At 38.0% G+C, this 15,789-nt stretch overlaps 1 protein-coding gene across 5 annotated transcripts in view; it reads right to left on the bottom strand.

The window, feature by feature from the left end:
- The window catches only part of FOCAD (focadhesin), a 293,625-nt gene that overhangs the window by 97,547 nt on the left and 180,289 nt on the right, over window positions 1–15,789 (bottom strand). For all 5 annotated transcript variants that reach the window (XM_043891497.1, XM_043891499.1, XM_043891500.1 and 2 more), the window contains 2 exons: window positions 9,574–9,712; window positions 3,884–4,069 (listed from right to left, as the gene is read on the bottom strand). In XM_043891497.1, the coding sequence (XP_043747432.1) occupies window positions 3,884–4,069; window positions 9,574–9,712 (325 nt within the window). The remainder of the gene's footprint in view (window positions 1–3,883; window positions 4,070–9,573; window positions 9,713–15,789) is intronic.

The following is a 15,789-nucleotide window of genomic DNA, read 5'->3' on the forward strand; positions in this document are numbered from 1 at the left end:
GACATTTTTACAGCATGGTGTCTTCTGGTCCATAAACACCATATATAACTCAATTTATTCAAATTTCTTTAACTTTTCTCCATAATATTTTATAGCATACAGTATAAGGATTTTGCACAATTCTTGTTAAATTTATTCTGGGTACTTGGTGGGTTTTGGTACTAGTATAAATGATACAATTATTAAGTTTCATTTTTGTTATGTATATGCAAATATACAATTCATTTTTATATGGTCTTTGTACACAGTAATCTTAATTCATTTATTAATCCTAGTTATTCTGCTGGTTATTTTGGATTTTCTATGTATATTATCATGTCATCAACAAATAATGACTACTTTATCTCTTCCTTTCTAATCTGTATGACTTTTATTTCTTTTTCTTGGCTCATTACACTAGCTATGGCTTCCATTACAATACTGAATAATACTGGTAACAACAGGCATCCATATCTTTTCCCCAGTCTCAAGGAGTGAAAGTCTCATTATTTCAGCATTAAGTACAAAGATGGCATTGTAGATGTTCTTTATCAGAATAAAAGAAGTTCTATTCAGAGCTTAATGAGAGTCTTTTATGTAACATGAATAGGAGCTAAGTTTTTCAAAGGCTTTTTCTACATCTATTGAGGTCATCTAAAGATTATACTGCCTTTTTGCTGCTAATGTAATAAATTATATTGATTTTCAAACATTAAATTAACCCCACTAATTACTATTTATTTTCCTTTGTATGTACTGTTGAATTCCATTTTCTAACATATTTTGGGGAGATTTTCACAACTATGTTCATGGAAAAGAGTGGCTTTTAATACTCCCTTCTGATACTCGGTATTAAGGTTATGCTGACCTCATCTAGAGGGTTCTTTTTTTTCCTCCTATATTAGAGTTTATAAAGATCCCTGTTATTTCTTTCTGAATTTTTTTGAAAAATTCGCCAAGGAAGCAACTGCACCTAGGGTTTCTTTGTGGGAAGGTTCTTACAGACTCAGTTTCTTTAATACTAATACTAATAACCAACTGCAAACTATTCATATAGTCTAGTGTGCTTTCTGTCAGTTCTGCAAAGTTTTATATTTTGATGAACTTCTATATCTCATCTAAACTGTGAAATTCATTGGCTTAAAGTTCTTCATAATATTTGTTTTTTGAATGCTGTGGGGTCTGAAGTGCTGTCTCCTTTGCTGTTCCTAGTATAGGTAATCTATATTTCTCTATTTTTCTGTCCAGACTTACAATGGTTTTATTAATTCTTTTAAACTTGCCAAAGAGTGAACTTTTGGCTTTGCTGGTTTTCTTTATTTTATGTTTTCTGTCTTCATTGATTTTTATTCTTATATTTATTATCCTTTCCTTTATAATTTAAGTTTAATTCACTGCTATTTTCCATTTTTCTTGAAATAGAAGCTTTAATATCATTGCTTTTCTTTCCTTTTTTTTTTCAGTATATGCTTTAAAGGTATGAATTTCCCATTAACACTGTTTTAGTTGCATCCCACAAGTTGTAATTTGGCTTATTTCTATTATCATTCAGTTTAAAATGTTTTCTGATTTCCATTTTGATTTTTCCTTTGATCCACAGATGATCTATAAGTATATTATTCAATTTCCAGGCCAGTGGAATTTCCAGGCCAGTTATCTTTTTATTAGTTTTAGCTTAATCCCATTGCTATCTGAGGACAGACTCAATGACTTCAATATTTTGAAAATTGTTGAAGTTTGTGATCTGCCATATGATCATTCTGATAAGCTGCCAATGTACAGTTTGTGTGTGTGTGTGTTAAGCCACTTCAGTCACGTCCAACTCTTGGTGACGCTATGGACTATACAGCCCATCAGGCTCTTCTGTCCATGGGGATTTTCCAGGCAAGAATACTGGAGCGGATTGCCATTTCCTCCTCCAGGTAAAGGACCTTTACCAGTGTATATAAAGAAATCTTAAAAATCAACAAGAAGACAAATAACCCAATGTACAGTCTAAAAGCATACAAATTATATCACTATAAGATACAATGCTCCATGCATCACTTAGGTAAAGTTTGTTCACAGTATTGTTCATATGTTTTGTGAACTTGATTTTTTGTCTGCTTATTCATCAAGTCATTGAAAAAGATGTTTCAGAGTTTCCTACTAATATTGTGGATTTGTCTATTTAGTCAGTTCTAATTTTTTGTCATGTAGTTTGAACTCTGCTATTTTGTGTACACTGATTAGAATTGTGATGCCTTCCTGATATACTGACTGCTTTATTTCCATGAGGCATTCCCTTCTTTTCTAGTTTCTTCCTTTTTCAAATGCCTAGAACCTTTTCCCTGCATACTGGATAGTAATGAAAGAACCACAGGCTTTCTAAATGATGTTATTTTTTATCTGAGAGGAGTTTCTCCTCTGTTAGGCAGAGTGAAGGACTGATCATCTCAACTGAATTGGGGATTTAACTGAGCCAGGCTTGATTATAGCTGTGGTAAATCTCAATCTACCTCTGGTTCAACCCTGTTTCTAGGGCACACCTTCTTCAAGATTTTCAACTGACAGCCTAAAAGGTCTTTGACTTCAGTATGGGAAGATTATGGGAGATTCAGAGATTTACATCTGTCCTCAGTTTTCAGGTTACCTTTTAAATGCCCACCCCACAAAGCTTCAAAATTTGACAAATACCTTAAGGGAGAAACACGCTGTGTGCTTGAGGTCCCTCCACCTCAGTTTTGTCACTAAGGTTACCACAAAAACATCAAGATCTCTGTTGGTTTCTCTGCCTCCTGTAACACTCTCTTGTTAAGGTCAAGCCTGAATTTCAGCCTCTGAGGCCACAATGAGTAAAGGCAACCAGGTGAAAAGACCTGTAGATCTCCAGTATCAATTCACTAATTGTGTACTTGGTTTTCAGGCCCATTCTCCTAGTCAGTCTTTGTTTTCCAAGTACTGTAAGACTGGAGACCACTGCCTTTCAGAAGCATTAGCCTAGTTCTCTAACTTTCAATGCAGACCCAAAACTCACCAAATATCTTAAGAGGAAAATCTCCAGTCTGTCACCTATATTAGAATCTTTGGAGAAACAGAACTAACAAGATATGTATAGATGTAGATATGTAGATAAGCAAGTAGAGATATTTTTATGGCGATTGAATCACAAGAATTTTGAGGCTGAGAGGTCCCACAATCTCCTGTCTGCAAACGAGAGAACCAGGAAAGCCAGTGGTGTAATTCAGTCTGAGTCAGGAAGCTCAAGAACCAGGAGCACCACCGTCCAAAGGCAGGAGAAGATGGATCTCCCGGCCTCACCCTTCCTCTGTCTTTTTGTTCTATTCGGGTCTTCAGTGGATTGGATGTTGCCAACCCACACTGCTCTGGGTGATCTTTACTCAGTCTGCCGACTCAAATGCTAACCTCTTCTGGAAACTCACTTACAGACACACTCAGAAATTATATTTACCAGTTATCTGAGTATCATTTAGCCCAATTAAGATGATACATAAAATTAATCACCACATCACCCTAGTCCCTTGACACCACTAAAAGCTTTACTGGTTTTTCTATCCTCCAACAGGCCTCTGCCTGAGCCCATTCCCAGTCCCAGTCCACAACCAAAATTGGTGAACATCCCCTATGAGGTGGGGGCCAGTGGGTGGGGCAGGAACAATCTAAAATATCTAAAATGTTCCTCCTATTCTGTAATTTCAGTCTATCTCTTCTTTGCTTTTTACTTATGTCTTTGCTTCTGCAGTTCTCTAAATGGCTTTAATGAGTGATTCATGTTTGTAATTGACCCAGTATGTCTAGATGTGAGGAGCAGCAGCAATGCCTTTTCATGCCCAGTCACATCCTACTTGGAAGAGAAACTTTAATTGGTACATTAAAAACCTATACATTGATGTATGGTGCTTACCCGCAAGGCCAGGCTTCAAACCTGGCTGCTTGTTTGTCTCATACATCTTCAACATAAAATTGGGGATTCCTGCTACAGTCTTTCCTTGATCTAAGCGGGCACCTCCTTTCAATGCAGAGTGATACACCCCACGGGGCATATTCACCATTTCTTGCTTCACAAGTGATGTAAAGAATTCCTCCAAAGCTGAAAGAAATAAAAGGAGATCAAAAGTAAACATTGTATGCTAGAAGAGAAACATTTATTCTTAAGTCATATACACACACTCACCAAAACAACACCTTAGCTATATTTTAGATCAAATTTCACAAAATAAAAGAACAAGTCTTGATTCTCATCCCATTCTTAGTCTTCCTAAAACCAGAACATGGCACTCAGTTATACAAGTTTGAAGACCTGGTCATTCTTAATTCCTCTTTCTCATAGTTTTTATATATAATTCATTAGCAAGTCCTTGTAGATCTATCTTTAAAAATATATCTCAAATCGACCCCTTTCCATTTTTATTGCTACTTGCCCGGTCATTATCTTCTCTTTTTCTCATTTGGATGAATTTAAAGACTAGTTTCTTGATTTCTTCTCCTCATGACCACTGCTTTGAACCATCCTCTACTCAGAAGCTAGAATTTCATGTCATTTCCTTCTCCAGCACCTTCTGGAGTTTTCTCACTGTACATAGAATAACATCAAAACTTCTAGAAATGATCAAGGCTTTCTATGACCTGGCCCCCGACTCTCCTTCTGACTACATCTCGACCACCTGCCTTCCTTCCCAGCTATGTTAAAGGCACATTTTCACATGGGCTTTACTCCATTCCTCAATAATACAAAGCTCATACCTAAGACAAGGCCACTGCACTTGTTATTCCTTCTACCTGGAACACACTAATCCTTGATTGCCATGTGACTGGCTCTTTCTTATCATTTAGAAAGAGCCTTTTATGACTGTCCTTCATTCTGTAGTAATATCAGTACACTTATTTTTAAAAACTAATTCATTATTTATTTGTGTTCCTTCTAATTAAGCCCAAGACCCTTATTGCTTGACATCTTTACTTATTATAAGGGAATATAGTGATCCAGGATCAGAAGACAACAGGATATTCAAGCAAAATACTTGATTAACACTATAGGTTTATATTCAAGTGTTATTTTCCCAAGGACCACTAGAGGTTGCCCAATGCAGAACAAAAACAACAACAAAAAATAAAGCTAAACAAATCATAAGGGAAACAAAAAGGAAACCACTACATGTGCCTCTTATTATAGGAAGAAAAAGCAAGAGTCCACCTACCTAAACTAGAATTTCATTCTGAACAGGCCTAAATGTCCCCTTTAAATGACCACAATTAAACGCAGCGAATATTCACTGGAACATGGATTACATACCCAGTTCTGTCATTCTTATATAGAACCTTTCCAGGCATAACCAAGCTTCTCCATTCAAAGTCCAGAGAACACCTATGTAGTAAGTTTTCCATTTTCCGCTCCAGATCCACCCTCCCAACCCTGCTCTGTGCCCTGGAAGGATAACCTTTCACAACAGCATCACCAGGTTCCCTTGTCCTCTGGCTTTCAGCTGGCTTCACTCAATGGGAGATAGTGGCAGGAGATCAGCGGGTAAGGACAGGTGGGAGGGCATGTTACTCCCTAGACACCCTCCTGCAGGACTGCTCCAGGCTGCCTGATCCCTCTTGTGAAGGTCCTGACTCCCCTTAGGCAGCCCTGTTTATGACACAGAAGCTCTCTCTTATTTTCATAACTATTACTTCCCTTACCTCTTCAGGCTGAGAGCCATTTGCCATTCTGAGACGATCCACCATTGCTTGTGAATTTTCTTTAACCTTGACAGCACACCTTTAAGCAGTCCTTTATTAAATTCTCGACTATTCCCTCTGAATTTCCTGTGAATACCCTGACCAATATGTCATCTGAATGAAAAATGTGGGTAATATGCATTGGCAGGTCACACACCCCAAGCCCTATATACATGAGCACATAAATGACTGCTTCAAGCCATGGAGGAGTCTAGACTTTTCAGAATGTACCTAAGAATTATGTGCTTGTGAGGACAGAAGGCATCCTATTCTGGTAAAAGATAATATATGTCAAGAGATAAGTACACATCTCCACATAGACTAACCCAGGAATGAAAATTTGTCTATTTGCCAGGCACTTCAGAGAACTAAGGACTCTCAAATAATTCCAGGCCTGAGAGCAGATTAAATGAAAGTAAATACCATGGATGCAACTGATATGTACAGTACCATCTGTCCCAGCCCTTGAAAAAGCTAGCAACTAGGAATTTTCCCCATTGTCTTTGAACCTTGCCCTAGTCTCTTCCTTCCAGGTGATCAAGTGAGGATTTGAAAAGAGCTGAAAATCTGTAGGACACAGTGTGTTACATATAAACCAAATGCCTTCCAACAGATGAGGACACAGACAAACTATGGTACATTTTATGTGCGTGCTAAGTCGGTTCAGTCGTGTTCGACTCTTTGTGACCCCGTGGACTATAGCCTGCCAGGCTCCTCTGTCCAAGAGATTCTCCAGGCAAGAACACTGGAGTGGGTTGCTGTGCCCTTCTCCAGGGGATCTTCCTGATCCAGGGATCAAACCTGTGTCTCTGACAATTCCTACATTTGTAGGCGGGTTCTTTACTGCTAAGGCCACCTGGGTGCATCTCAAAATGGAATATTACTTAGCAATAAAAAAGAACAAATTGATACAGATAACTACTTGGATGGGTCTTAGATGTTATACTGAGCTTTTTTAAAAAGCTAATTCTCAAAACTTACATACTGGAAAAAAAATTGATGAAATCCAAGTAGGTCTATAGTTTAATTAACAGTATGAAAGTGAATTCCCTGGTATTAATAATGAACTAGAGTTATGTGAGATGTTATCAATGGGAATAGCTGGGTAAAAGTACTCTCTAATTTTGCAACTTCTTATAAGTCTAAAATTATTTCAAAATTAAAAAATCTTTTACAGCATACCAGTAACATCCCTATTTAAAATAATTCAAATCAAAAAATAAAATAAAATAAAATAATTCAAATCACTGGATTTACTTTGCAACTGCTTTTGTGTTCACTTGAAAGGAATAAGAGAGAAATTTAATACCACAGCCTAACCCCATCCTTTGTATTTTGTGCAGTGATTATTTTTTTAAAAATCTTCTTTCATGTAAGTAGCACATAGGGCTTCACGATTTTTTCATCTCATTAACTCAATTAAAACCATTATCTTTAAGGAAAAAAAAAAAAGGAATAAGAGAAGAAAAGGGCCAGGATTAGTTTACATTCAGTGCAATTCAGTCTTCTGTCTCCTGTACCCAGAGCCTTAAAATATATCATCCACCCTGTACTTCATAGGTTATACATCTCTAAGGCAGTGCCTTTTCCTGGTTCTTACAATCACAGGGAATATGAGGCAACAAAAAATGGAAGAACTCTGCTCGCGGTGACATGGTCTGCCAGACACAGTCAGCCTCTAGATCATTCACCTGACTGACTCTAATTATTGAATTTTCTCAAATAGACACAGTTAATCTCAACTCCTCCCCTTCTTCCTTAGGGACAGATACTAGTAAATATCAAGTACAAACATGCAGAAGAGCCAGTTAACGGCCATCACAGCTCTGCACATACTGTGGGCAGAAACAACAGTATACCTTGACCACACACATCTCACCTCTTCTCCTGTTTCTAATTACCACGAGACTAGAGTAAGGATCCATTTAAGAGGGAACAGTGTCATTTAAAAAGCCCAAGAGGACTTTGAACTCTTTGGTTATCTGGGGGTATAGGCGGAACTTTGGATAACTGGAGGCTTTTTTCCTCTTTGGACCCACTATTAACCACAGGGGATTTGGGAGGTCCTAGACTCTGAGGCGGAGAAGGCAATGGCACCCCACTCCAGTACTCTTGCCTGGAAAATCCCATGGACGTAGGGCCCTGGTGGGCTGCAGTCCATGGGGTCGCTACGAGTCAGACACGACTGAGTGACTTCACTTTCACTTCTTCACTTTGAAGCATTGGAGAAGGAAATGGCAACCCATTCCAGTGTTCTTGCCTGGAGAACCCCAGGGATGGGGGAGCCTGGTGGGCTGACATCTATGGGGTCACACAGAGTCAGACACGACTGAAGCGACTTAGCAGCAGCAGACTCTGAGGAGCCTTGAGGTAAGAAGTGGGGATGAACAGGAGAAAGAAAATGGCAACAAGTCTTTAAGGCTTTTCTGGACATAAGGGGGAAGGAAAAGATGAGCTCTGTCTAAGGTGTACCATTCGGTTTTCTCTAATGAAAGGAGGCAGGACTTAGGGACAGAAGCATGTTTAGCAATAAATACTAAATGTATTTGGCAGAATTCCTCAGGGATCTCCATGTAGGAGGAAACCAAGCATCAAAACGTCTAACATGGGACTTCCCTGGTGGTCCTGTGGCTAAGACTCTGTGCTCCCAATGAGGGCGCCTGGGTTCGATTCCTGGTTAGGGAACTAGATCCCACATGTCGCAACTGAGAGTTCACATGCCACAACAGATCCCGCATGCCACAACTAAAGATCTGATGCAGTCAAATTAAAAATAAAACCACCAAAAAATCTCTAACATTATAGGCTGGATTATGAAGTGAGAAGACTATGATCATTAGGTAAGAAGACAAAGATGACATTTTGTGTGTTTACTGAACTTAATTTTTACATCCATAAATATTCAGGGTAGATTTGGGACAGAACAAGGTAATAAATGCATGCTTGTAAAAATGTGGCTAATATTGAATTGAATAATTGGATATAATTAGAATAATTATTTAAGAGTCAAGGTCCTATACACTTTATATCAAAACTAAATGACCATATAACTTAATCTATTTTTAAAAAGCATTAATGGATAGTTCTCAAATATTGGCACCACCATTTCTTTAGAGTAATTCTAAAGGAAGAATTTATTTCTAATGATGAAGTGAAGTGAAAGTTACTCAGTCATGTTTGACTGTTTGCACCCTCTTGGACTTTAGCTTACCAGGCTCCTCTGTCCGCAGAATTCTCCAGGCAAGAATACTGGAGTGGATAGCCATTCCCTTCTCCAGGGGATCTTCCCAACCCAGGGGCTGAACCCAGGTCTCCCACATTGCAGGAGGATTCTTCACCATCTGAGCCACCAGGGAAGCCCAAAAGCATATGAGATCTTAGTTCCCTGATCAGGGATCAAACCCACAGCCCCTTCATTAGAAGGTTGAGTCTTAACTACTGGACTGCCAGGAAATGTGATGAAACTACCCAGGAAATTCCTGAAGATTCTAATGATCTTTTCATTCAGTTTATAAATAAGCTAAAGAACCATTTGAATCAGCAACTTAAGAGCCCCACTGCAAATCTGTCTTATAGAATAAATTTAACTTTTAAAATGAAATTAAATTTTCCAGTGAAAATGATTGTTTAAACTAGTCATCCAGTTTAATTTTAAGTCTAACATTTTTCAGTGTGTTTGGAACCATACTATCTCAAGGAGTCCCTATAGGACACAGATAGAAAATAAGTATTTAAGACTAAAGTAAATTAGACTATGCATACATCACAAAAGAGCACAATTAATCAGACAAGTAGGAAAAAAAAGCACACACAAAAAATGCTAGCTTTTGTCCTACCAAATAGGACAAAAGTTTTTTTTACCAGTTTTCCCACCTGGTAAAACTGAAGGAGCTGTGAGTGACAAAAGTTTGAGATAGCAGGAGCCAGGAATGGAAAGATCCACCTCTTTTTCATCGCCCTCCTCATCTTCATCTTCATCTAGGTCATCAGGAGTTTGGATTTCTGGTCTTACCTGAAATGACAGAGAAGGTGATACTAAACCTTTTACTTGCCCTTTTCAGAGTTCATTGAGACTCATTGCTCTACAATGTCAAAAGATCATTAAAATTGATTTTCAAGATCTATTTATTTTCAAATTAACTAAATGGTAAATTCTAATCATCTTATTAGATACACTCCCAGATCAATGTAAAGAACTAATGGTAGTATAGTAAGAAAATCATCATAAACCAGCAAAAGCAATGATTACTAGAGAAAACCAATAAAAATTTTACACCATCAGACAATAAAATGCAAACACATTCAGAATATTGAACTTCTATGGTTTATAATTAAATATTTGCCTTGTCTGAATACATTTTTGTAAAAAAAAATCTGTGATTTTTAGCTATATTTCTATGATAAAGCTTAAAATCTTCTAGTAGGGTATATAGTAGAGATCAGGAAGACACAGAATGCTTTAGTTGACTTATTGCTTGGCTCTACAGTTTGTTGCAAGAGAATATAAAAACACTAAAATCTGTAATTGGTACCTCTATTTTATTGTGTCTAATTTGCCATTTGAAGATTTGTGATTAGTTAGGTTTGTTTGAACCAAAAATTAAAAAGGTAGAAAGATTACCACTATTGTAATTTCCACAAGATATAACTGTCAAGCAATTAATTAAATTTTTAATACTTTCAATGACACACCATTGTCATGCCCATGGAGATAATTAAGCATTAGGGGAGGAAATCAAAATATATAAAAGTGGTTGCTATAACCATAAAGTGCCAGAACCCAGTCATTACCATTAGTCTGTCTCCCAGAGTTATTTTTAGAAATAATTAACAATTCCTGCAGACTGCCTTCTTCATAGGTCCCCAAAGCACTGTTCCATTTAGGAACTGCACTGAGTCAGGCAACTTGCAGGGGGATAAAAGAAAACAGAGATAAAATGTTTCTTATGTATAATAACCTCAACTCTGATGAAGTCTTTCAACCATAACTAGTGTTCCTTTTTGCTAGTGAAGGAGTGAAAGCAACCTGACTATCGAGTACTTTCCAAGACAAGATTTAATTCTGATTCAATCTTGAGGACCTAATTCTCAGAGGACTGAGCCAGCCATAACTACAGAGATAACAATGATGTATGCCCTGTGGAGGGCATGTCCGCATTTGCTGCTATCAGTGAACACCAGAGAAACCCTCGCACATTTGCAAACCTTTTGGTTCTGACAAGGAGGGTTTTCTGAGTACCTCTGGTCTGCTTGTATACTTGGAATTTGCCACATTTAGTATGATCAAGAGGTATCCTAGAGATTTTTTTTTTTTTTTGGCCATACACGTGGCATGCGGGATCTTAGTTCCCTGACCAGGAATAGAACCCACACTCCCTGCAGTAGAAGGGAGAATTCTTAACCACTGGACTGCCAAAGATATCCTCTATCTTAGAGATTTTAACTAGTCCTAGCTGCCTAAAAAGTTCCCCAAAAGGAGTTGGTTCTGGATCCGTTTACCTTGCTTCCTGACTTTTTACACAACATAGTACAAATTGAAAAAAGTATTTGAAGAGCATACAGGGGCAAACAGACAATAATGCTTACAGCTGGAGACGATATGAATAACACTGGTTACCACACCAGAGCATCAGTGTTTGCATGCTAAGTCACTTCAGTCATGTCTGACTCTTTGAGACCCTATGGACTATTGTCCACCAGGCTCCTCTGCCCATGGGATTTTCCAGGCAAGAATATTGGAGTGGGTTGCCATGCCCTCCTCCAGGGGATTTTCCTGACCAGGGATTGAACTGGTGTCTCTTATGTCTCCTGCATTGGCAGGTGGGTTCTTCACCACTAGGGCCACCTGGGAAGCCCCCAGAGTACCGCAGCACTGGGAAACTCTGCAGCATGTCATGTTCACAGAGACAGGGGACTCTGGGAGGTGGAAGGCAGCACTAAACCCTTAAGCTAATATGAAAACTCAGAGGGATGGTGCAGTTGTGAAGAAATCAGAACCCTTACACACTGTTCATAGGAACGCAAAATGGTACAGCCCCTTTGGAAAATAGTTTGACAGTTGCTCAGAAAGTTAAAGGCAGAGTTACCCAGTAGGACTGCCCAACAATCCTACTCTTAGGTATATGACCAAAAGAAGTAAAAATAAATGATCACACAAAACTTGCCCATCAACGTTCATGAATGTGAATACATTAGTGGTAATAGCCAAAAAAAAATGGAAGCAACTCAAATGTCCATGAGCACATAAACAAAATATGGCATATCTAGACAATGGAATATTATTCAATCATAAATGGGTATTAAATGCAGGTATGTGGTACTCATGAACTTGGAAAACATTATGCTAAGTGAACAAAGCCAGTCACTAAAGACCACATATTACATGATTTCATTATTGGAAAAGTTCAGGCCAGGTAAATTTTTAGAGACAGAAAGCATACTAACAGTTGCTTAGTGCTGGGGAGGCGGGGCAAGGGTAGTGGGAATTGGTGGCTAATAGAATGTTCTAAAACTAGATTGTGGTAGCTCGGTGATTGCATGAACAATTCTTTGAACACACTAAAATCACTAGAATTATATGCTTTAAATGAGTGAACCATATGGGATGCAAATTATATCTCAATAAAGTTGGTGGCTCAGATGGTAAAGAATCCACCTGCCAATGTAGAAGACTTGGGTTCAATCCCTGGGTGGGGAAGATCCCCTGGGGAAGGGAATAGTAACCCAGTCCAGTATTTTTGCCTGGAGAATTCCATAAACAGAGGAGCCTGACGAGCTACAGTCCATGGGGTCACAAAGAGCTGGACACGACTGAGTGACTAACACTTTCACTTTTCAAAGTTGTTTAGAAAGAAAGGAAGGAAGGCTATAAGAAAGAGAGGAAAGGGGAGAGAGTGTGACCTGGAGGAGGGAGCTGCTGAGGAGGTAGCCACATAAGCGGAAGCATAGGAAACAACTAGAAGCTGCCACACCCTTCAGACGGTTCTGAACTGGTGGATGAACTATGCCAGATAATCAAACACTCTCAATTCCAGAATTACTTCATATAAAAGAAATATGATCTTTTTTTGCACACATTTTAGCTTATCCAGTGTTTCTGCTCAACCTTATTACACATAAATAATATATAAAAAAAGACTTAAGTTAACAACGTATGTCTATATCTTACATATGCATATATTTTAACAAAGAAATTAGAAATGTACTGTCATTTAAGTACAGAAATACTCTGCCTACTTATAATGGTATGATTACTCCTTCAATTATGTTTCTTCAAAGGTGAGTTGATTCTCCTGAACAGATGAGCACTTATTGTTAGACCTTGGTTTCATTACATATCCCTCCTCCTTGGCTCACTTTTCTTCAAGCATTTGTTCCAGCTTCCCTATACTAGTCCCAGTCTTTTCCCTTGACTGGTATGCAACAATGGAATAAGATCAACATGAGTACAACTAAGGAAAATCAAGGGAAGACACATGAAAGAATACTTGTTAAAATGATAAAATGTTGGTAACTGTATCATATTAGCTACTCAAACATATGGGGGAAAAAGGGGTCTTTTTAGAACATACACACACACACACATGTATGCACATACAGACACCAACTACGCCCTTCCAATTACAGCTAAGCTTTGTTGAAGAAACTTAAAGGTAGAGCCAAATATAAAATGATAAATTACTTTTAAAATCTGCTTTAAGTTGAATATTGAAAAGCTTATCCTACAAAATGCTTCACTACATGTTCTGAGTCAGATAACCTTTCAGCCATTCTTCTGTGTGTGCAACCTATAAAAATCCAGGAATTTGTGGATAAGCAGAGAATTTTATTTGGAACATGTCAAGTATCTGCATAAATTCATTTACAAAAAGAAACAGCTTCTGATGAATGCAATGACATTCACTTAAATCAAAGCCAAACAGGTTACACCACATTAATACCAACCCAGGGTGCATAATGAGTTCTTTTATATTACTCACTTCTAAAATTAACTCCAGAAATCAACAACACAATTTATCTTAAGAGCTTTATAATAAAAAGTTCAATTTTTAAACAGCCAAATATTTTTTAATGAACCCAAGTCAGAGAAGAATCAACTGAAATGTTTATCCATTATTGACTGTTTTACCAGAAATACAATTCTCTATAGTTTTTTTTTTTTTTTGGTTTGTTTTTTCATTTTGTTTCATTTGTGGGGTGTTGGCGAAGGAGAAGGATAAATAGCTAAAAAACTATGAAATACAAACTAAATGGGGAAAAAAATCATTCTATTTAATATTGAAATAAGTCCTCAAAGAAGCCCCACTGAATTTTTTAACCAATTTTAGATTTGCATATTTCAAATGATTAACAATATTGTTATAAATGAATAAGCACATGGATTCATTCAACATTCCTAGCTCATAAGACAGTCTAGCACTTAGTATATATATATGTCCAATAAATAATTATTAAAGCAATGCAACTGTTAAGTGCCTATCAGCAACAATCCACAGAAGTTCCTAATAACACTCCAGTGAAAAGAAAGATGAGTTAATGAATCTGGTATTCAAATCCCTAGCTTACATGGTATCTTATTCAGTTCTTCTCTCCACAGACATTTTCCATCTTACCCTAAATGTACTGTTTCATTTAACCCTAAACCTTCCTGCTGATGTCTGCCACTCCTTTAATGGCTTTTGATTTACCAGCCTGTTAGCTTTCTTTCAACAAGTTTTACAGTTTAAGTGGATGCAGCAATGAACAAGAAATCTTTCTTTAGTAAATTTAAAGAAAGGTGTACTTACAAAAGTAGTTGAATTATAATCCACCAAGGTAACCATGTGGCTATTATCCACTGTGAAAGTGAAAGTCGCTCAGTCATGTCTGACTCTTTGCAACCCCATGGACTATACAATCCATGGAATTCTCCAGGCCAGAATATTGGAGTGGGTAGCCGTTCCCTTCTCCAAATCTTCCCAAACCAGGGATCGAACCCAGGTCTACTGCATTGAAGTAGTTTCTTTACCAAGCCACCAGGGAAGCCCAATTATCCACTGTATCTACTTTTTTTATTTTTTAAAAATATTTATTTAGTTGGATGCATTGGATCTTAGCTGTGGCACTGGGAATCTACATTGTGTCCAGCGGGATCTTTCACTTTGGCTGACAGACTTTCTAGTTGTGGCACATGGGCTTAAGTTGCTCTGTGGCGTGTGGGATCTTAGTTTCTCCTGCATTGCAAGGTGGATTCTTAACCACTGGACTACCATGGAAGTCCCCATTGTATCTTTTCAAATTTTTTTCTACTTGAAATTCATAGAATGTTTTGCTAAAAGATTATTTCACAAGTTTCCACAGATAGAAAGACAGACTGTGGACATACTTTCACTGGAAAGGTATACAAGTAGCCTTCAGTTTTGTGAGTAAGCCAATTGGCCATGGTGCTGAGTGAGTAAACTTTGATAACAAGAAGGAATCTTAGATCTTACAATTAGAAAAGTCCCTACCTGGAGAGAACTTCTGAAACAGTTGAAAGTATGCTTTCAGAGAAAGTGAGTTGCAGTTTCACATTAATGCCATCATCCACAGCACAGAGGCGGGAGCTGACTGGGTTGCATCTGTTGCCTTTGGGGACTTGCTTGGGATATGAACATATTGACCATTTTGGGGGCTTTTAGTCCTTCAAACAACCAAACTGAAGATCAGTAATGAATAAAAAGAAGAATAATGTATGGTGCATGGCCTTGGAAATAATGATTTCTTCATGTTGAGGAAGGTTCTCTATATCAGAAGCTGGGGGTTGGAGGGAGATAGACTCTTTTAAACCATTAAGTCCTCTCATCTCAATCCCAGTTGAGAGAACGCTTCCCTGGTGGCTCAGTCAGTAAAGAACCCACCTACAATGCAGGAGACCAGGTTCGACTCTTGGGTCGGAAAGACCCCCGGGAGAAGGCAATGGCAACCCACTCCAGTATTCTTGCCTGGGAAATCCCATGGACAGAGGAGCCTAGCAGGCTACAGTTCTTGGGGTGACAAATAGTTGAACACGACTTAGCAACTAAACCACCACAGACTTAAATATAAACATATCAACATTTAAAGAGGTGG

This window comes from Cervus elaphus, chromosome 29, assembly GCF_910594005.1.
Source record: "Cervus elaphus chromosome 29, mCerEla1.1, whole genome shotgun sequence".
Classification (NCBI taxonomy): Eukaryota; Metazoa; Chordata; class Mammalia; order Artiodactyla; family Cervidae; genus Cervus; species Cervus elaphus.